Source organism: Eumetopias jubatus, unplaced genomic scaffold, assembly GCF_037043125.1.
Source record: "Eumetopias jubatus isolate StellerSeaLion01/CBP00866 unplaced genomic scaffold, mEumJub1_p1.0 scaffold_12, whole genome shotgun sequence".
Taxonomy (NCBI): Eukaryota; Metazoa; Chordata; class Mammalia; order Carnivora; family Otariidae; genus Eumetopias; species Eumetopias jubatus.
In genome coordinates, this window is record NW_028274818.1 from 111,023,068 (window position 1) to 111,043,936 (window position 20,869).

General features: G+C 64.1%; 1 protein-coding gene across 2 annotated transcripts; it reads left to right on the top strand.

Moving 5' to 3' along the window:
- The first annotated feature begins 2,564 nt into the window (after positions 1–2,564).
- Positions 2,565–20,076, top strand: PDGFA (platelet derived growth factor subunit A). Of its 2 annotated transcripts, none has more exons than XM_088017193.1 (6): positions 2,565–2,636; positions 5,658–5,754; positions 10,432–10,536; positions 12,557–12,744; positions 19,416–19,542; positions 20,021–20,076. In XM_088017193.1, exons 1-6 carry the CDS (start codon positions 2,565–2,567, stop codon positions 20,074–20,076), a joined length of 645 nt encoding a protein of 214 aa, XP_087873319.1. The 2 variants fall into 2 exon arrangements, with proteins under 2 accessions (XP_087873319.1, XP_087873320.1); XM_088017194.1 differs by lacking the exon at positions 2,565–2,636 and adding an exon at positions 4,119–4,181.
- The last annotated feature ends 793 nt before the right edge of the window (positions 20,077–20,869 follow it).

Below are 20,869 nucleotides of genomic sequence, written 5' to 3' on the forward strand. Positions count from 1 at the left end.
CCCCCTACTTTGCTCTGAGGAATAGCCAAGGCCCTTCCCACTGCTCCCTGGCTTCTGGGTCATGGGCAGTGCCGGCAGGCAACCAGGGAGGGGCGGACGCCCAACCAGTCACCCCAGCTGCATGGCGGCCCCTCTCTCCGCCTATTTGGAGCACCTGACTCACTTTAATTATGGGCCTTCAGGCATGTCGGGGCGCGCCGGAGACGCCCGAGATAGCCCGGAAGCACCGGCTCTGGGGGCGACCGGACATCCCGACCATCAGCCAGGTGCACCTTCACCTCCCACCAGCACCTTCCCACACTCTGGAGACCCCCGTGGCAGCCCCTCCTTCCGCAAGGGGCCCTCTGGGTGGCCTCCAGGGACTGTGCCCGGGCTTGGGGTCAGAATGGCCCAGGGGCAGTGCGCGCAGGGCGGGTCTGCCTCCCGCACACAGCTGGGTGCCAGTCGGGGATGCCCGCAGAGCCGGTAACGCTGCTCCCACGCGTTGGGCACGGCCGCCCACGCCTCCTCCAATTCCGATGTATATTTAGCCTCATTATCAAATATTTGCAATGAACCGTGTGAACCGCCTAATAGCGGCTGGAAGTGAAACTTGATCCCAGGCAGAAAGAGCACGTGACCACGCCTGACCAGCAAGGGTCAGGACAGGAGCGCTGGGCAGGTGCAGTAGCCCCCATGCGCCTGGCCTCCGGACTTACGGTCCCCTCTCTGGCGTGGGCATCCGCGGCCCACCTCCTCACCCAGCCCCTCTTTTCCAAGGGCTAAAAGGGTGCTCGGAACCTGAATGGGCTGGGCAGGGTGTCAGGAGGAACCAGGGCCGGGGGACGGAGCCTATCCGTGTGGGTTCTCATCTAAGTTGGTGACCTCTTGGTCAAGTCAGTTCTCCTGTCTCCATGTCCAATTCTTGGAAACTGGGCTCCTGGGCCTAATTCTGCCGGTTTCTTCTGGGGATCCGGGGAGGGTGGGGCGCGTGGGGCTGGGGGTCCTTGCCCAACCCCAGCTGGAGCCCGCACCGTGTCCTAAGTCCTCTCCGCCCCCAGAGGTGCCTGTGGTGCGTTTACCACCCTCCCAGAGTCGCTGTTGTCTGGTCGCTATGACGACTCGTGGAGGTTTTAATAGCCGCCGGCGATTAGAGGGACGCCGGCGCTGCTCCTCTCCCTACCCCCCCCCCCCACTCTCCAGTCTGGGCTGGGATGCACTCAGGCCTCGCCCTTACTTTCCGCCCTGGACCTGGCTTGACTGCCATTGAAGACACCCCCTTAACTCCCCTGCTGGCCGCAAACTCCAGCTGGGCACCCCTGAAGTGCCGCATGGAGAAGGGGCTCAGGTGTGGCGGGGTTGGAGCTGGAAGAGCCCCGCGCCGAAATACAAGGCGGCCTCCCCTCCTTCATTCCTGTACCCACTGTTGAACCCAGGCCTTTAACCCCGAAGGCGTGTCCTCCGGTCCCTCTGCCCGAGAGGAATCCGGGGCTCAAACGGAGGTGATGCAGCCCAGTCAGGATGCAGAGGCATGGCTCAGACGGGGTCCAGCCTGAGTCCTGGTGGTGCATGTTGGGCTGCCTTCCCCAAACCGGCCAGTGGTGCCCCTCTGACCTGGACGGACAAGGACTGGCCCTCCTGTGCTTCTAAATGTTTCCAAGCTTTCCCTGGTTCTGCCTCGGTCCTCCTTGACCCTCCTCACCCGCAACACCTGGACAGCGGGCTTGGCGGTGGGTGGTGGGGGGGGCTGCCGCCTGGAGAGGGCAGGGGCATTGGGAGGCTGCAGGGGTGTGAAAGCATGTGGAAGGGCGCTAGTAGACCAGGGCCCTCTGGAAAGGGCAGGAGAAGTCCCGCCTCCCCCCTCCCCAGGTATTAGGGGGAAGGCGAGCGCCCCCAAATCGCCCTCCCGACTTGGCCTTTGAAATGCCGGAGCCCGCCCAGCCGAGGATGAAAGACCGCCCGCGGGGCTACGCCTTTACTGCCTTTGTCTGGCGGGAGGGCGGCCGTGGCGGGGCACGGGCCTAATCCACAGGATGGGGCCGAAGGGGGCGGAGGCCTGGGGCGGGCGGAATTCCCGGCCGGCCGCCCACCCTCCCACTGGTCAGGGAGTCTCCTAGCCTTCTGGGGCCTTGCCGTCTAGCTTTGGGGTCGCAAGGCCCGTCTTTCCTCCTAACCCTGGTTCCAGGCTCGGCTGTCCCCTCGAGGGACCCGCCGGGGTCCGATCCCACCTGCTCTAGGCGGGCGTAATCTGCCCAGCTCGGGTGCACCTGCCCTTGCGTGGCAGGGGAGCGGTGCAGCCGGCTCAGGCCTCGGCCTCGAGCGCGCTGCTCCCCCGCATCGCGCTCTGTGCCGCGCCTCGGCCGGAGGTGGCGCTCTGTGCGCCCAGCGGATCCCGGCGTGGGAGGCTCAGACTCCGGGGGTTCCTCGCGAGCGGCTCCTTTCTCTTCCTTCCCTTCCGCCCCCTCGAGTCCCCGGCTCAGGCCGCAGCCTAGGCTTCCACGAGGGAGTGGGGACGCGGGGTCCCAGGGTGGGGACCAGACACACTGCAACCCCCTCCTCCGACCTGGGCGCTCTCCCATCTCGGAATGCGGGTGGAGGTTCCTCATTCAGACGCCCCAGGCATCGGATTCTGGGCGGCGGCGCGTGGCAGCCGCCAGGTGAGTGCCCCAGACGCGCCCCTAAACCCGCCCCACCTCTCACCAGAAACTCACTCCCCCTCCTTTTATGGAGACGGGGAGGCAGGAGCCCTGGATCCTAACGGTGGAAAGAGGCCCGAGCGCCGGGGCGGGGGGCCGGAGGCGGGAGCCGGTTCGCTTTTGCCCTTTTTGGCGTAGCAGCTCCGGGCGCTGCCCTCGGCCGCCGCTGGGGCCCGAGGGAGGCGAGGCGGCGACGGCGGCTCTTCTGTGGCGGCCTCCTCCCCTCCCCGTCCGGTGCCGCAGGATTGCAGCTGGCACTGGAGGGTGGGCAAGCTCGAGGGAGGGGCGCGCGGGGAGCCCCGCCGGGCGAGCGGAGCCCGGCGGCTGTTGCTCGGAGCCAGGCGCGGGGCTTTGATGGATTTTACTGCCTGCGTGAACGCCAGTGTGTGCTCACTGCGGCGGCGGCGGCGGCGGCCGGGCCCTGCCCGGCCCGTGCGGCCCCCGCGCGCTTCCGAGGTGCGGGTCCGGGGCCCGGAATCCGGGGGAGGCGAGGGGGAGGGGGCGGGGGAGGGGCGCGGCGGCGGCGGCGCTATAACCCCCTCCTCGCCGCCGGCCGGCTCCACACGCGCGCCCTGCGGAGCCCGCACAACTCCGGCGAGCCGGGCCTGTCCGCGCCTCCTCCTCCTCTCCCCGGCGGCGGCGGCGGCGGCGGCGGCGGCTCCGGGTCGGCCCTGCGCCCGCCCTCAGGCCGGAGCGGCGAGGCCCCGGGCGGGCGGAGGCTGCCAGGCGGCGCGGCCCCGGGCGCTGCCCGGCTCGGGCCGGCGGAGGGCGGAGCGCGGCGCCAGAGCCGAGGGCACGCCGCGGAGGGGCGCACGCAGGCCGCCGGGCCGCGCCGTGCTGGGCCGCGCCGTGCCCGGCCGGGCGGCGGCTGCGAGAGGAGGCCGGAGGCGAGCGCGGGGCCGGCGGTGGGCGCGCAGGGTCGCCCGCAGCCCGCAGGGAGAGCGCGAGCCCGCGGCGGGGCCCGGCCGGGCGTCCAGACAGGTGATGGGTGGTGCGGCGGCGGCGGCTCCAGCCTCGCTCCGGGGTCCCTCTCGGGGCTGACGCCCGCAAATATGCAGAATTACCGGCCGGGTCGCTCCTAAAGCCAGCGCCGGGGAGCGAGCACGGCGGCGGCCAGCACCGGGAACGCACCAAGGAAGAGGCCCAGCCCCCGCCCTCCGCCCCTTCCGTCCCCACCCCCTACCCGGCGGCCCAGGAGGCTCCCGGCGCGGCGGGCGCGGCGAGCGCGCACTCCCTGCTCCTCCTCCTCGCTGGCGCTGCCTGCCTCTCCGCACTCGCTGCTCGCGCCGGGCGCGCTCCGCCGGCTCCCTGCTCTCCGCGCCACCCTCCTCCGGGCCGCGCTCCCTGAGGGATGGTACTGAATTTCGCCGCCACAGGAGCCCGGCTGGAGCGCCCGCCCCGCGGCCTCGCCTCCCCGCCGAGCCGCCAGCGCCTCGGGACGCGATGAGGACCTGGGCTTGCCTGCTACTCCTCGGCTGCGGATACCTCGCCCATGCCCTGGCCGAGGTGGGTGCCACCCCCGCGCCCCGTCCCCTCTCCGACTCCCCCGGCGCACGCCTCCTGCAACCACCCGCGGGCCGGGGCGCCTCGGGCTCTGGGGATCTGCAGATTTCTGCTAGGGTGGTCGATTTTTTGATTTTTCCAACTGGGTTTTATTTTCTGCCATACTGAAGTGTGTCTGGTGAGTTTCCAGCGTGTTGCGTCGCTCTGCCTTGGAGGGACGGAGTGGCGCGGGGTGGACGAGTGGGGAGAAACTTCGGGGGGCGCGGGCTCCTCTCCAGGGAGGGGAGCCAGGGGCGCGGCGGACAATGCAGTATCGGGGTGGGGGGAGCGCGGAAGGGGGTGTGTGTGACCTGGCGGAACCAGGGAGGGGAGAAGAGCGGCGGATAAACAGGGGCGGCTGCGGCGGAAGCCCCCGGCAGGCAGGGTGGGCGGTGCGGGGCCGCAGCCCCCCCCTCCCCCCCGGTCCCTGTCTCTGAGCCTGGCCGGGCGGCTCGGCCGGCGCAGTCCCGCCCGCCCAGGGCCTGCTTACAGGTGGCTGAGCGAGACGAGCCGGGGCCGGGCCAGGCGCCCGCGTCCTCCCACCGCCGGCGTCCCCCCCCCCCGCCCCCCATGTCGAATCCCGAATCCCCGGGAGCTCTGCTGTGATGAATGACTTTTCTGCAGCCCCCGTCGTGGGAACTTAGTGCTTGAGACCCCTCCCTCCCACACCCACACCCACCCAGCGACCCCCGACTCCCTTTAAAAATCTGGAGGGAGTGGGGGGGAGCCCGCGAGGTGGGGGTGGTCTGGGCAGGGATCGAGAGCTGCGAGAGGTGGAGATTTAACCCTCCCATTGCCGGGCAGCCTCTCCCAGCCGCCCGCTGGATTTGGAGCGTCTTGGGCGGTGCTAGGGCCGCGGCCGGGCCGGAGCGGGTGGGGCGCGCGTGTGAACGAGTGAATGCGCGCGCGCGCGTGTTTTTGCGACGGAGACCCTTGACCCCGCAGGTTCGGCCCGGGATTCCGGGGTGTGAAATTTAAGCCCCTGGCTATAGATTAAAGTGTTAAGGCTGCCGTGACTTTCGTCGCCGATCCGTGACGCATTTCAACTTGATCTTTCTGCATGTCGATTTCACTATTAAATCAAACTCCTCGGGCCCCTCGCTGCCCCTAGACCTCCTGTAACTGACACCCGGGGCGGAGGGGCCGCGGTGCCGGGCTTTTGTTTGAAAATTTAAAGGTGGGAGGGGTTGCCTTCTGCAAAGGCGGACCTGGATGGGGGCCGAGAATTTGGGGTCGCACCCAGTCCCCCTCCCCCCCCCTTCGGCGTCTGACTCCAGGGTCCCGGGCGGGGGCCGGGCGGCCCGCGAGCTGCGAGGGCCTGGGACTCGGGGCCGGGCAACCTCGGCTGGGGGACCGGGCCGCTCTCGGGGGCGGGGGGCGCGGGACGCGGGACGCGAGCTGGCCGGGCGGCGGGCGCTGACCGTGTGGCTCTGTTTGCAGGAAGCCGAGATCCCCCGCGAGGTGATTGAGAGGCTGGCACACAGTCAGATCCACAGCATCCGGGACCTCCAGCGACTCCTGGAGATAGACTCCGTAGGTAAATCGCGCCCCTTCCCTCGGCGCGCGGGGCGGGTGTGCGGGGTGTGCGCCCCGCGCCGCCTCCCGCGCTCGGGCCGGGCCGGGCGCCGCGCAGGAGCGCACCGAAAGGTCAGAATCCAATCCCGGGCCATAAAAGCCCAGGCGGATGAGTCAGGAGTTTCTCTTCCAATCCCCACTTTCTCTCTCGGCGGCGGCCGCGAGCTGCTCGCTCGCCCGGGGATTGTTTTTGCATTTAAGGAAAATGCCGCGCGCGTGTCACACAAAGTTCAGCGGCGTAGAGGGCGCCGGCGCTGGGGCCAGGTGTGCGGGCCCCGGGCCTGCCCTGTGGGGCCGGGAGGAGCGGCGGAGCGGAGCGGGCCGGGGCCTGGGCGCAGAGCCCTGGCCTCACGCCCCGCGGGCAGGCGCGAGGGAGGAGCCGCCCCCCGGGCCGGGCCGCTTTGTCATCGCCGCGAGCCGGTGCCCCGCTCCTGCGGCGGCCCAGCCTTTGTGGTTGCTGGAGACCCGTGCCTTTCTCTTTTCACAGGCCAATAAAAAGGCACATCTTGGACACATCTGGTGTCTGGGGACTGTTTGGGGGCTCACCCTCGGGCTGTGGAGCCTAGGCACTTTAGAAAATAGTTTATTTGTAAATGCCGAGTTTTGAAGCTGGTTGGTGTGGGTTTTGGAGTTGGAGGGGACTGGTGGGGAAAGGTTGCCAGGGACCCAGGTTGTCCCTGGTGGGGTGGGAGCTGGTGGTTTTGGTGGCTGCGGTGTGACCGGAGGGAGCCTTTTCCTAGAGGGCAGGGATTCTGGCCCACATCTTCGTGGTATCCTGCTCCAAATTAATACTCGGTGGGGGAACACCCATGCGAGGGTTAGTTACAGAAATACGTCTTATTAACGTCTGGTTAAAAAAGAGGCCCAAAAGGGGCTTGTCAGACAGAAGGCTGAAGGTGGAAGAGGTTGGTTGGAACAATTTTCAGTGAAGATTTCACTCTCGCTGCAGACTACCCTCAAAGGGGGGGGGCGGGGGGAGAATTAAGTAAAATCACATGGTCTAGTCATTTGGAAATTTGTACCTAATTATGGTGGTGGAGAGGCCTGAACTATTTTCATTTCATGCCAAGACCATTTGCTAGCAAGGCCGATGGTTTCTGTAGTTTCGTGACCCAGGAAATCCTTTGGCTGATCCTTATCAGGAAGGGGGTAGAATTTCACTTGGAGATCAGAGTTGGGCCAGGGGGGATTTTGGTCTGGTTCCTTGATGTGTAACCCTGGGGAGAAGGGTTTGGCTTTGGTTAGCTGAGGAAAACACTCGCCTACATTCTGCTGGTCCCTGGCAGATCTGTGAAAGTGGGGAGGCCGCCTCCCTGAGAAGATTCAGGGCCTTTTTTTTTTTTTTTTTTTTTGGCTTGGTGGAGCTAGGTTTGGTGCAGGGCTGGGCCTCCCTGTGGGACAGCTTTGGGATGCCACCGGGAAATGGGCCATTCACTTTCTGTTGGGACCATTCTTATTCTGGTCTCTGCAGCCCCGCCCCCCCCGCCCCCCGCCCCCCACCCATTAACACTTTTTGCATTGCAGCGTGGTGGGTTATGCTGATGGCATTCCTGACCCTGGGGACTTTTGGGCCCAGAGCCTCTCTGGGAGGGTCCAAACCGAAAAAGGATGCACCCGCTAGTTCCCTGGCTGGTTTCAAATTGCTCCCTTATAAAAAGCCCTGGGTGCTCGTACACCTCCTGCCCACCCCCCCACCCCACCTCCCCGCCCCTGCCTTCCACCTTCTGCCACATGGTTTGGGGTCTGACTAGGATTCTGGGGTAGAATTCCTGCCTGGGAAACTGGAGTGAGAAGAGGGGTTTTCTAGGATCTTCTTTGCTCACTAGCTCTCCCCCTAGGAGGCCCTGTGTGACACCGATCCCAAAGTGGGGTCTCCGTCCCGGCCTGGTGCCCTCTCACAGGGGGAAGTTGCGAGCCAGGGCAGTGCTGGTCTCTTGAGCACAGAAGCTGCCACTGGAGGCTCCTAGAGCTCACGTTGCCCTCTTTCCCCCAACACCTGTTCCCGCCCAAAGTGAAGAGTTGAAACAGATCTTGCAACTGTGGAAGGTCGTAAACAGCTGAGGGGCCAATTATCTGAGGACTAAGCTGCTCTCCAGGCCCTGGACCCCCGTGAGGTCCAGTTGGAGGCCTGCCTGGGATCCCTGAGGAAGGAGCTGGGGTGTGGAGAAACCCATTTGGTAGTCCTAAATCCCTCTTTGTAACTCCAAGGGTGAACCGGCCCCTTCAGGTTGGTGTTTTGGGTGTAGAGCTAATCAGGCCCGGGAAGCAGAAAAGGCTTTTTCTTACAGGCCCTCTCCTCCCTGGCAGGGCTTTGTGATGGACTCTGGATGGGACCCTGGTTGGGACAGTGGGCGGCTGCGTCCCCATTTTACAGATGAAGCCGGAGGTGGTGAGGACAGCAGCAGTGAGGACGGCACTGAGTCTGAGAATCCCCAGGGTGTGCGTGGAGCTCAGGGGTAGCTGACTTTCCACGTGGGGCTTTCGGGTGCAGAGACCAGCGTGTGGTCTTTGAATGACCAGTGGCTGGAGTTTGGGACCTGTGCGTCGAGTGTGATGAGAAACCAGCCATTCAGCGGTGAGGCGGCCAGGGGGGAGCTTTGTTCTCCAAGCAGCCTGGTCTGGTGCCCGGGCGGTGGGGTCACTCAGTAACAGATGCATGAATGTCCCCATCTTGCTTGGGCCATTAATGCTCCACCAGGACTGAAGGCCGGAGGACTTGTCCCCATCCTGAGCTGTCACTTGGGCATTTGTGCATGCAAGACAAAAGGGAAACCCCCTTGATGAGCTGTCCTGAGAGCAGCTTTAGGACCTCATTCAGGCGGGGCCTTCTCTCCTAAGTCACTGCTGGGTCATTTCTCAAGCAGTGTCAGGCTGCAGGCCGCCCCCCATCAGCGTGGAACGGCGACCACCCATCTTGATCAGGGGGCAGAGGAGGGCTCTCATCTTGAAAGCAGTCCGCCCGCCGGTTCAGATTTCAGCGCTGGCCATCAGCTGGCCGGGCTGTGGTCTTCTCTGTCCATCCAGGCGAGCGGCCAGGACGGGGCTCCCGGCAGCTCCTGCAGGCACATCCTTGCTCGTCATCCGCGTCAGGTCCTGCAGACGCGTTGGGATTGAGGCATCCGCGGAGCGGTTCGTGCCTGGCTTTCGGGAGGCTGGGAAGATGGTGGCCGATGGGGCGTTTTCTCCTGGAGGCCGAGGATGGGCCAGCAGGTCTTTGGTTTGAGGGTGGCAAGATGGCTTCCACCAGGACGTGACTCATAGATGTCACTTTTTCGTGAAAAAATGCTTCTTGTAACAGTTGGTTGATGGGAAATTCTTATTGCATGAATAGTCGTGTTCTGATCTTATTTTGGGTCTCAAAAAAATTAGTGGCAGTGGAACATTGAGTCATTTTAAGTGAGAAGCTGGGTTCTTCCCAGACTCTAGTTTTCGGAAAGGGCGCATCTTTTGCTGTTTGTACCTTTTGCCTGGTTGTCGGTTTTCATTTTAAGTGAGCAGTGGTTTTGGATTTGTTGGTTTGTGGACAGTCGCTGAGGCCCCGGTGGGCCAGGCACGCAGGAGGGGGCCTGTGGTCCGGGCTGCTGGCCAGGACGCCGCTTGAGCTTGTCAGGGAAGGGACAGCAGCACACGGGGGAGGTCTGCACAGCTGTGGGGGCATGCTTCTCAGGACCTGGTGCCCTTGCTCATCCACTGGGGAGCCAGGGACGGAGGGGGAAGTAGAAAGAGACCTCCCCCAGCTGGGTCTGCGGGCCAAGGCGGGCAGGCCAGGGGTGACCCACCTCATCCAGGTGCAGGCAGTGTCACCGGGGCAGGCCGGGTCCAGTGGCAGGTGGCAGGACTCTGTGTCCCTCCCACCCCACATTTCCCTTCTAGGAATCTGAGAGACCTGGGACTCCCCTAGGCTGCCCAGGGGCACTGGGGCGGGCGAGGGTGATGGTGTGTGTACCAGGTGCCGTTGCAGGCCTGGGGGATTAGGGTCCAGTTCTGATTTTAACCCTGGGACGGTGGGTCCGCGTCTGAGGGGCAGCACGCTTTGCTTCTGCCAGCCCGCCCCCTCTGCCGGGCACCAGGGTTCCTGCCCCTTTACTTTCCCCACTTGCATTTCCTGTGGCCTCCGAGCGGACTAACTTCAGGAGCAAGCGGAATTCAGCTGTCGGCCCAGAGCTGGTTTAGTAAGAAGAGGGAGAGAAAGACACGCGCGCTCAGCAGGGAGGTCATGGCAGCGCATGCGCTTCTCCTTCAGTGCCGTCGGAGGGGCCCTGTCCCCGGGGCCCTTCCGAGGAGATGGGCCTGCCTGGGAGCAGCCGGCCTGGTAGTTCTGGGTATTACGGCGGAGGAAGGCCAGCCCTCACCTGGGGAGATCACCCGCCCCTTCCGCACCGATTGCACAGGTCCGTAGCTCTGCTGCAGAGCGCAGCAGGGGTGCCACATTTGGGGGACCTCCGTGTAGGCTTCCCAGAGGTCGGCGGGTGATTTTTGGCAGTTGCGAGTCTTTCATCCTCTGCATACGTGGGAGTGGCGTGTCCCCCCGGGGACCCTGTCTGTCTGGGGGAGGCAGGTAGGAAGCGCCGCTGGACAGGCCCCGGGGTGCCCCACAGATGTGGACCGGCTGGTCACCATTTCCTCTTTCTATCTGTAGGGGCCGAGGATGCTTTGGAAGCGAGTCTGAGAGCCCACGGGGGCCATGCCACCAAGCATGCACCTGAGGAGCCGCCCGTGCCCATCCGGAGGAAAAGAAGCATTGGTGAGCCCTGGGTCTGCCGGGTGGGGAGGGGGCGCTGGGGGGCTCTCGCCCACTGGGCCTTCAGGGGAGTCATCCCTTCGCCCCTCCGTAAAACAAAGGCCCAGGGGCCCCAGCGGCTTCAGCCCCAGCCGCCCGCCGTCTCTCCGGAGGCCTCCCTCCTCTGCCGGGGGCGCCTCCCTGCCCCGGCCCGTCTGCTGCTTGCTGCAGCCTGGCCTGGGCCAAGAGTTTCCAGGAGAGGAGAGCCATCATAAATTCCTTAAGTGCCCGGTCTTGTTGGGGCCTGTTCTGGAGGAGGCCTCGCTGCAAACGTGGTCGTGTTTCCTTTCCAGTCTGTAGTGTGGTGGCCTGGCTGGCAGCCACGGAATGGGCCTCCAGCAGACGCCCCTGCCCATGGCCCCCACCCCACTCACCGGGCGTGGGTTTGCGGGGTGTTTGCATCCTGTTCTCTAGCAGAGTACCCCCATATCTGTCTGGCCCCTTGAGGCTGCAAGGGGTTTCCGGGGCTCTGGCTCAGCTCTGAGAGAGATCTTGGCCTGCACTTTCCTGCCCTGGGAGCGGGGCTCTGGGGGTATGATCCCCCGAGTCCTGTGCCACCCTGGAGGTTCCTCCTGCTTTTCCTAACTGCCTGGGTGTGCGCCCCCCACACTGCTCTTCCCTGCTGCGTGCCCTTGGGCAGTGACTACCCCCTCTGAGCTTTAAATTCCTCCCAGAAGGTAGATTTCGTAGCTTCTTGCCTCAGCATGGTGTGTGGGTGAGGAGTCCTCCTGAAGGCAGGTGGGCCCACCCAGACGACGTTTATTGTAGAACTGTAGATTTCCTGTTCTCCAGCCCAGTGTCAGAGGTGAGGGCGCTTCAGCAGGCCTGTCCTGTTCCAGATGGGGAGCCCTGGACTGTCTCTCTGGCTCCACCCTCGGCCCCGCCTGGCCAGGGTCCCCAGGCCCCTCACAGCCAGTGGGCCCTGGGCTGCTTGCCGTGAGCAGAGCCCTTTCCTGCACTGGAGTGGCCAGATCTCCAGCACCTGGCCTTCCTTGTTGGCAGGCCTGCTCTGGGAGACCCCGTGCGCCCCCTCTCCAGGTGCTCCCAGGCCACCGGGGAGGATGCAAGTACCCCCAGTCTCCCAGGGCTCTCAGTCAGGTCTTCTGGCCCCTGTGGGGGGACGGACAAGAGAGAGGTTGGCACCCCTCCCTGGTGCTGGGGCAAGGCCTCTGTTGTCCTTTGATTGCATTTCAGGCTCTTCTGCTTGTCTGCAGAGGACGGGGCCCTGCCTGGTGCTGGCCACGGGGGTCGTGCCAGCCCCTCTGCGGCCAGGAGTGGCTCCCTCCAGTTCTGGGCTCTGGGGGCCTGCCTGCCCGGCCCCGCATTACTCAAGGCCCAGTGGGCCTAGGGGCCGGCGTGGATTAGTAAGGCAGCATGTGGGGAGGAAGGTGCGTGTGCTGGGGTCCCCAGGTGGATTTCTCATCGGGCAGTGGTGCCCTGGCATCCACTGCATTTCGGGGCTTCGGGTCGGATGGATCGGCCTGTGCTGAGGAGCACAGACTGGAAGGTAGAGCCAGTCCCTCCTGGGAGGTCGGCCTCCCAGCTGGCGGGGTGCTCTCTTGGTGGCCTTTAGTGAGCAGGTCTGCGGCCGGTGGGCTGGGGAGGCAGGCCTGAGTCCTGCGTCCCGCATCCTGCATCCGCTGCCCGTCTCGGGTGTCTTCCCTTCCTGGGCCTGGCCTGGGAGCTGTGGCAGTTGGTGGCGCTGGGCCCTGATGTGTCCACTGGCTGTGGGGCCTGTTGCCCTCCTGCCTTGGGGCCTCCCTGCCTGGCCCTCACTTCTGCTCCTCCTTGGGCCAGGCCAAATGCACCGAGTCGGGGCCCTGGGTGTCTCTCCATCTCTGCTGGGCGCTGGGGTGGTGTGATGTGCCACAGGGACGAAGCGGCAGCCGTGGGGGGACACGCCCCCTTTAGGGCTTGAGGCCACAGGGTGGGCCTGGGTGCTGCCGGGACGGCCCGTGCGTTCACCTTGGCTCTTGCTCTGCAGAGGAAGCCATCCCTGCAGTCTGCAAGACCAGGACGGTCATTTACGAGATACCTCGGAGCCAGGTCGACCCCACGTCTGCCAACTTCCTGATTTGGCCCCCGTGCGTGGAGGTGAAGCGCTGTGCGGGCTGTTGCAACACCAGCAGCGTCAAGTGTCAGCCTTCCCGCGTTCATCACCGCAGCGTCAAGGTGAGCCCTGGGCCCCACCCTGGGGTGCCCCGAGGCTGATGTGGCCGACAACACACGAGGCCCCGGGTGCAGAGCAGGCTGGTGGTAGAGCTGGGACGTGGGGCTGGACCGGCTGCTGGGGGGTGGGCTTCTGGTCCCCCCGCCGCCACTGCAAGCAGCCTCCCCCACGAAGCGACAACGCAGAAGGCTCTCACGGGTTGTGTGCGTGCTGCCCGCTGTCTCCCCCAAGCCCCAGAGAGTTTTTGCAGGCACTTGAGCGGAGCTGTGGTGCATGGCAAGAGGGGTCAGGGGTCCCTCTCAGAGCCTCTCCCCAGAAGCACATGGGAAACAGGCCAGGAGAGCTGGTGTGGGCGCAGGGCCTGCCATGTTGGGCCTCCGTCCCTTGTCTATAAGTCAGGGAGGGCACCCCGTTCTGCTGTGGGCTGTGTGTCCAGGGACTCCCCTCCGGAGGGCCCTCCTGGCGGTGCCTTGGTCCTGGGAAGCCACGCTCCGCTTGGAGACCCTCAGGATCGGTGCCGGCTTGGCTGTCTTTGCCGTGCTCCTGCATTCCCTGGGAGCCAGCGCTTGCCCCAAAGCCCTCTCCGGGGCAGGGCGCTGGCCCTGGTGACTTCCAGGGCAGTGCTGGGGGCATAGGAAGGTCGTGTTCAGATTACACGTGTGGGGGCTCCTTGTTCTTCCCACCTTAGTCCTTGGGGAAAATCTGCTGCTTTGGGTCATTCTGGGCTGCCACACTGGGGTCTTGGCCAAATGTTGGTGTTTTGGCCCAGCGGCTGGAGGAGTTCCTAGGGCACGGGTCTGCTGTCCTCTGGCCTCATGTGTCCCATCTGTGAAATGGGTCTGAAACACAGTGACTTGGTGTCTAGGGCTGTGCAGGTCCCAAGTGGGTCCCAGGGCAGCCGGGCCCCTTTGTGGAGGGGAGCTGTTCTGCTTCTCTGCGCTCAGCCCCTGTCTGGGTGCCGTCTTCCTGCTTCCAAAAGGATAGAGTGGGAGGGGAGGCATCCAGAGTGTCTTGGCTTCTCTGAAGTGTGGCTAGGCTGGAGCGTCCTGGGTGCTCCCGGTCTAGGGCAGGGGGCTGCCCTCCCTGGAAGCTGCCTCTGGGCGGGTTATGGTCCCACGTAACCCTGGACTGTGGATTTGGGCAGCGGGACACCTCTCGAGTGGAGATGGGCTGCCCCCTCAGCTGAGCCTCTAGCAGCAAGTGCGTCCGTTTTTCCTGGAATGAAGATTCTGGGGGTGTGTCAGAAGCCATTCCTCGACTGGAGATTCTTTCAGATCCCGTGTGCCCTTCTTCAGGGCCCCTGGATGTTGGCCCCTGGCCCCAGAGTGAAGTGCAGGGGAGACTTTCTCACTTACAGGCCGTGTAGCTGGCTGGGACACTTGCTTGTCACGTGAGAAGGCATGTTAGGCCTGTACCTGGGGCTCCCCCTGACCTCCGGGGACTTGGTCCTCGAGCACTTGGGGCATTGAGTAAGCAAATTCCATGGCTTGCTGCTCTGTGCTCTCCACGGCGGACACTCCCCTGACGCCCAGGCTCCCAGCGCCCTGGTGCACTTCCCTGGGGCGCTGGCTCTTGTCTTGGCCGGGCCTTCGGGCCTGACTGAGGCCTCCCGACTCCATGCTGCCGGGGGCCCCGGCTGGGCACGGAGCCCAGCTCTGCACCTTTCGTTAAAGGGGGAAACAGAGGCCCGAAGGGACGGGGCTGTGCCTTCTCGCACTGCGACTTCTCCCCTGCAGCCTGCTGCGGGACCCTGGCCTGCTTCCCTCAGGTCCCCGTGTCCTCACTTACAGTGTGTTGTGAGAGAGTCTCATGAGCCCCGAGAATCCAGACACCTGAGATCTTTTCTTCCTGGGCGTGGGGGTGGTGGTGTTCTAGGTGAGACGGTCCCACACGTGGACGCTGGGCATAGGGCCTGTCCTGCGGGTGTCCAGTTAGGCGCTCAGAGTTAAAGCAGTGCCGGGCTGAAGTGGGGCTCCCCGTGTCTGGTCCTGGGATGGGCCGTGATCCCCTCTTCCTGGCCCACCGTGAGTGGGTGGGGGAGGGGCCCATATCTGCCTTGGGCACAGGCCCAAAGGTCTCAGCAGATGGTGGCGCTGGGCCAGGCCTCCCCCCACAGGCCTTCGTCCGCTCGGATGGGGTCATGGTCCACCCGAGGGGACGGAGGGCCTGAGTCCTGCGGCCGGAGCCCAGCGGCCTGGTTTCATGTCCGGCGCCCTGCTCTTCTCAGACTCCTTCCCCCTTCTCCCTCAGGGAAGGCAGCCCCTTCTCCCTGCCCACTCATCGGAGCATTGGCAGGAAAACATCCGGCCCGGACACTGGGGGTTTTGGCCGAGAAGGGACTAAAGATCAGCGGGAACAGGGGGTCCGTTGTGGAGGCCGGCCTGGCCCCCACGCCTTCCCAGGAGGCTGTCCGCGCTCCGTCGGGGCCGAGTCCTCGGCCCAGCCTCTGGGAGGGGTGCTGGGGGCCGGCAGGGGCCCCGGGTGGCTGGGCAGGCGGGAGGTCTTGCCCTGGGCTGACACGTGCTTGGTCTTCTGGATTATGGCCTTTTGGTCACAGTTAAAGGTCGCTTACTGGAGAAGGTAAGGGAAGGCTGGGAACGGCCACCCCATGAGGCCCAGACGGTGGATTTTCTGGTGTGCTCAGCTGAAGGCCCCCCGGGCCCTGACTGTCGGGACTTGCTGGGGTGGATGGCCAGCTCTGTTCCGTGACCGCCAGGGAGGGTGGCCTGGGGCGTCTTGTGCCTCCAACTCTGATGGTCTCAGGTATGGGTCCTTCACTCTCTGGGGCTGGGCCCTCATGTGTCTTCTGGGACCTGCCTTCAGGGTGGTCCCCCTGGGGTTGCAGGGGATAGCCGCCATTAGCTCTCGGGGAGGGGTGGGGTGGGTACGTGGTCCGGGCTGGGGTGACGTCCCTGTATCAGCTCGCTGTGCTCAGCGTTTGGGATCTGCATTTGGGGGGCCAAGCGTGCTCCCTGACTGGGGTCCCAGATGAATGGGCTCCTCTCCCCAGTGAGCGGTGACCCCATACCCTGCAGGCATCTGACCCTGTCCCCTAGGTCCAAGGGTCAAGGGCTAGCAGAAGGGGTGGTGTAGACAGCGGAGCCCATGACTCTGGTCGGGTCGCACTGGATGCGGCTGTGGGGCAAACCTCCTGCCTCTCGCTGTGTGGTGTTGAAAGTTGGGGGCTCCCCTTTTCTTCAGGGCATCCTGTGGGTTTACAGCCAAGTCCGTTAACTTGGTTAGGTCCCTTAGTCTCTAGGGAGAGACCCAGGTCCTCGGCCACAGCCGTGATGGCTGGTAGTGGCTGTGTGTCGCTAGACCCCAGGCTTCTGGAAGGTGGGTCTGGGTGTGTCTGCTGGGGTGCCCGGGACGGGCCTCTGCGCCCTGATGGAGTATGAGATCCAGCTCAGGGACCTTGGGGAAAATCAGTGGCTCTGGCAGTGTGGGTCTCCCCTCTGAGCTGCCTCAGTTCACCCATCCGTAAAACGAACCATAATTGCACCCTCACAGGATAGCTGTGAGTGTTGCAGTGACCAGCACATGGGGTTCAGTAAATGCTGATGTTTGTCGTGGATGGTGCCCTGCCCTCGACTCTGCAGTGGTCAGGCCATGACCTGGGGAGGGGTGGAGGTCCCCAGCAGGGCGTTGCTCTACCCGGCCCAGCCCCGGACACCATGAGTAGCAGGAGCTCGGGGATTCTGTGCTCGGTGTCTCTTGTTCAGAAGGGGTGACGGCAATACTGGATCGCACGCTCGGGTGGCTTTGCCCTGGAAGCATGCAGGTGGGGTGGTTCCTGCCAGGCAGACTCACGGTGGGAAGGTGAAGGTCCTCTTTATAGGGTGCAGCTCAGACGCCCGGGCACAAAGGGAGGAGGAAGGGAGGGGTGTGGGGACCCTGTGTGGGGACCCTGGGTGGGCTCCAGGATGGATCTGGGGGCTGAGGTGACGGGAATGAGGGTCCCAAAGATGTAAACATCTTGTTCTGGGGACTTGGTTAGTGTGGAGGCTGCTTTGAGAAGTTAATATTCAGTGTGTTCTTGGGGGAAAAATGCAGCTATTTCCTGGCCAGACAGAGGTGGTGGAACAGCTTGGAATCCTCACATACCCAGAAGCAGGTGCAATCATAAATCGCTGTTTGTTTTTCTTTGATAAAAACAGCCTGTCTGAGGAGAAAGTGGGTTCCCAGACTGGAGTGGCCGGTGTTAGGAGTGCTTTGCCAAGGGGACCGTGGCGGGGGTGGGTTTCTGGAGTGTCTGCCTTCCCCACCGTGGCTGGTCTGTCTTCAGTGGAAAACAAGCCTGGCCCCCTGCACCCAGAGCCTGGGGTCCTAGTACCCGCTCCCCTAAAGGAACTAGGTGAGGTTCTTGCTGAGCAGAGGGGCCAGCTCACCTGAGCCTTGCTGCCTGCCCCCAGCCTCCCTGTGTCCCCCAGCAGCGTCCAGTGGCGGAGGGAAGCCGTGTGTGGGGGCGCATGAATGCTCAGAACTGGGGGCCGTGGCCTCTGACCTACCTGCTTCGACCCTGGGCCTGGGCCGGGAGAGGGGGCTGAGGCGGGCCTGGAGCTCCCGACGTGGAGGGCTGGCACGGTGGCCAGGCTCAGGCCGGGGTCCTCTTGGGAGGCCTGCTGAGGTGCACCCTACCCAGTGCCCTCGAGGGGAGGTTCACTCTGGGCCTGGGGGCTGGTTTTGGTAAGCTCAACATGCTGGTACCAGGGGTTGCTTGCTCCGGAAGGTAGCCCAGTGGCAAAGTTCCGAGTGCTTCCATACATGTGAAACCCTGGGGGGGGCCGCGATCTTTGTTCCCATTTTATAGAGGGGAAAGTGGAGGCTCTCTGCCCCCATGTCCCAAGGATCAATCTCTCTCTCTCTTTTTCTCTCTCACTCTCTGTGGTGCTGGCCTCCTGGAGTGGTAGGTGCCTTGTGGAGCAGACCCTGCCCTGATCGGCCTAGAAAACCTCCCAGGCCTGGCCCCAAACTGGACCTGGCTCCCACCCCACCTCTGAGCTCACACCTGGCCGTCCACATTCACACCTGAGGCCGCATCCCACTTCCCACGGCCGCTGGGCACCCAGCACCCTCTGCACTGCGGGTTAACCCTTACTGCAGCCCAGTGGCTACGGACGGGTCTGGGCAAGCCTTGGGGCCAGCTCACCTGTGGGGTGGCCGGTCCCACTCGCCTGGGGTCCTCTGGCTTCTGGAGTCCAGGCCTCTGCATAGGAACTCCCCCCTCTCACCACGTCCCCTCCCCACTGTCCCCAGGCTGGGGGCTTCTGCTCTCCACCAGGGATCCCCTCACCCCTGCCAACTCCCTGATGCCGCCACACGCTTAGGGTGTGACCTGGGTGGACCCTGCTCCCTTTCTGCCTCAGTTTCCCCTGGCAAATGGGGTGGAATGGATATCCCTGGGGGCCGTTTCCAGGACCGCACCCCAGTGTTGGCACAGATGGGAGCATCTGCCGTGTGCCCAGAGCTGTGGGGTCCAGGGCAAGTGGGAAGAGGGTGGTCCCGCCCCCGCTGGGGACTGAGCTCAGGCCTGGGCACTTGTGGGGGGAGCCCACTGGGGCTGCAGAGAGAGTCTGGGAGGCATGCTTCTAGTGTTCTGTATGTCCTTCGTGAGCTGGGATGAAGTGAGGCCACCGTGGATGCCAGGTGGGTGCGTATATGTGTGTGCACGGAGCTGTGTTCCCCCGGCAGGGCGTGTGCGTGCACTGCTGTGTGCACAGATGTGTATGTGTGGAGTGGCGTTCCCATGACACAATGAGCCGGTTTCCCCAGGCCTGAGCTGGGGTCCGTAGGAGCTTGATTTCTAGGCTGCCTGGGCTTGTGCCCACGGGCTGGATCCGGCCGTTTCCTCCCGACAGACCCCGGGAGAGGTGCAGAGGCAGGTCCGCCATGCTGTGGTTCTGTGCCCAGGTAATTTGGGCTGACAAAGGAGGACACCCGGTTGGAGGAACCACTGGCTCAGTTCTACACTCTCCCCACCTTGGCCTCCTGGGACGACACCCTGGGGTCCCTGCCCATGTTTCTGAGAAGGCTGGGGTTCCCTAGGCCAAGGTCAGCTGTAGCCAGGGTCCCCAGGAAGGCCTCCAGCCTGAGGCTGAGGCCGTGAGGTGGCTCCATCTCTGTGGGGCCCTAATCTGTGGTCCACAGACCAGAATCCAGGTCCAGACCCTGACAGCCTTCTTGTGGGCCCTTGGGGCTGCGCTCCTTCCTCCTGGGGCCTCGGCAGGATGGGCGGGAGGGAGGCTGAGGCCGGGGCCACAGGCCACGTGCAGCAGCCCCTTTCCGTGGCCGTGGGTTTTTGTCCCTTTACTAATCAAGCGTGCGTTTGGAGGTTTTGTTGCCCCAGCTGCCCCTAAGACCTGGGAGCGAACACCTTCCGTCCCCCGCCCTGCTCAGAGCTCTTACCTCGAGCGCGTCATGCAGGCCTCCTGCCCACTCACGCGAACGAGCCTTCGGGTTCCAGTTAACATGGGCTGAGCCACAGATGCCGAAGGTTACTTTCCCACCTGGCACTCCTGCCTTTCTGCGGGGAGGAGGTTAGAGGTCGGAGGTCAGAGGTCAGCCTGCTGGCGTTGCCCTCCTGGCCTGGGTGGGGCCGAGCACGTACCCCTTTCCCGCTGACGCGTGCGAGGCGTGGCCGAGGTGTTCACGGCGGGGCTGTTGTCTCGGGCAGGTGGCCAAGGTGGAGTACATCAGGAAGAAGCCAAAGTTAAAAGAAGTGCAGGTGCGGCTGGAGGAGCATCTGGAATGCACATGCACAGCCAGCGGTCTGAACCCGGACCACCGGGAGGAGGAGACGGGTAAGCCCCGCCTCGGCCGCTGTCCCGCTCCTCGCCCTCGCCCTCAGCTCACTTCACAGGGAGTCCTCGGGGCCTGGCTTCCATGCCGAGGCAGGGCTTGGCGGGCGGTAGGGTCCGGTGCTGCCACCAGCCCAGCATGCAAGCCCAGGCGGCCTGCTGGGGGACGCTGGACGTCCCCACCCTGGTTGGGGCATCGGGTGCCCGGGAGCCGTGAGGCCGAGGGAGGCCCGACCCCGAGTAGGCGGCGCCTGGGGGCCTCTCGGCCTCCCCCTTGGCCCCGGGCAGACTTCGCCCCGAGGCAGTGTGGCGTTGTGACCCGCTGTGTCGGGCTGGCTGGCTCAAGGGCACCAGGAAGTGTCTCTGTGCCAAAGCTAATTGAGTTTTCTTCCAGAAAGACAAACACCTCAGCTATTTATTGCCTCAGGTCCGCAGCCCTAACCCTTAGGCCCGCTCACCCTCCCTGCCCTTCTGTTAACAGGAAGGCGTAGGGAGTCAGGTAAAAAACGGAAAAGAAAAAGGTTAAAACCCACCTAATGCAGCCAACCAGGTAGGAGCTGTGTGCGGATGTGCCTCGGTCCTGTGGGTGGGAGGTGCACCGGCTGATCACACGGCGAATCCCTCCCGTGGCGGCGAGCTCGCGGTTCTGATTTATCGGCCCTGATCGGCCTGCAGGCTTCCGGTGTCTGGCTGGGCTGTGGGTCTGCTCGCTCATGTCCCCTGCTGCTCCGGAGTCCCCGCTCTGGCTTGGGTCTCTTGCGTTGATTGGGGAGGCCCCGGCGTCACAGGACTGGAGTGATTTGGGTTCCTGAACAGCAGTGGGGTAGCTCTGATGTTTATCAGCTGGGATCACCTTGGGCAGGTTACCCGTCCCATTTGACAGATGAAAGACTGAGGCTTACAGGATGATAGGTAAGGGAATTGAAGACTGCGTGGATCTTATCTGAAAATGTTTTATAGACGTGTAGGGCTGTTGGCTACTGTGTTGGAAACTGGCTTCTGGTAACACACCGAAACCAGCAAGGGCTGAGGTGCCGTAGACGTTCAGGAGCAGGTGTGGCATCCTCCAGGTATCATCAGGGACCCTCTCCCATGTGGGACTGGGGCTGTCTATCCTCAGAGTTGCTTCATGGCTCGGTATGGCTGCTGAAGCTCCAGAAATCACATCTGCACTCCAGGCTGGAAGAGTAATGTTGGGAGACGGGCAAAAGAACCCTCTTCGAGAAGTCCCACCCAGTGACTTCTGCTCTGATACCCTGGCCATCCTTCAGCTGCAAGAGGACCTGGGCAGCGTAGTCTTGTAGAGAGGCATTCTGCTTCCCAGAGGAAA

Excerpts from the sequence above, each read along its gene's own strand:
- PDGFA (XM_088017193.1), top strand. The coding sequence starts at position 2,565 with ATGCGGGTGGAGGTTCCTCATTCAGACGCCCCAGGCATCGGATTCTGG. Across the intron at positions 5,755-10,431 it reads CCTGGAGATAGACTCCGTAG|GGGCCGAGGATGCTTTGGAA; the intron begins GTAAATCGCGCC and ends TTCTATCTGTAG. Across the intron at positions 12,745-19,415 it reads TTCATCACCGCAGCGTCAAG|GTGGCCAAGGTGGAGTACAT; the intron begins GTGAGCCCTGGG and ends TGTCTCGGGCAG.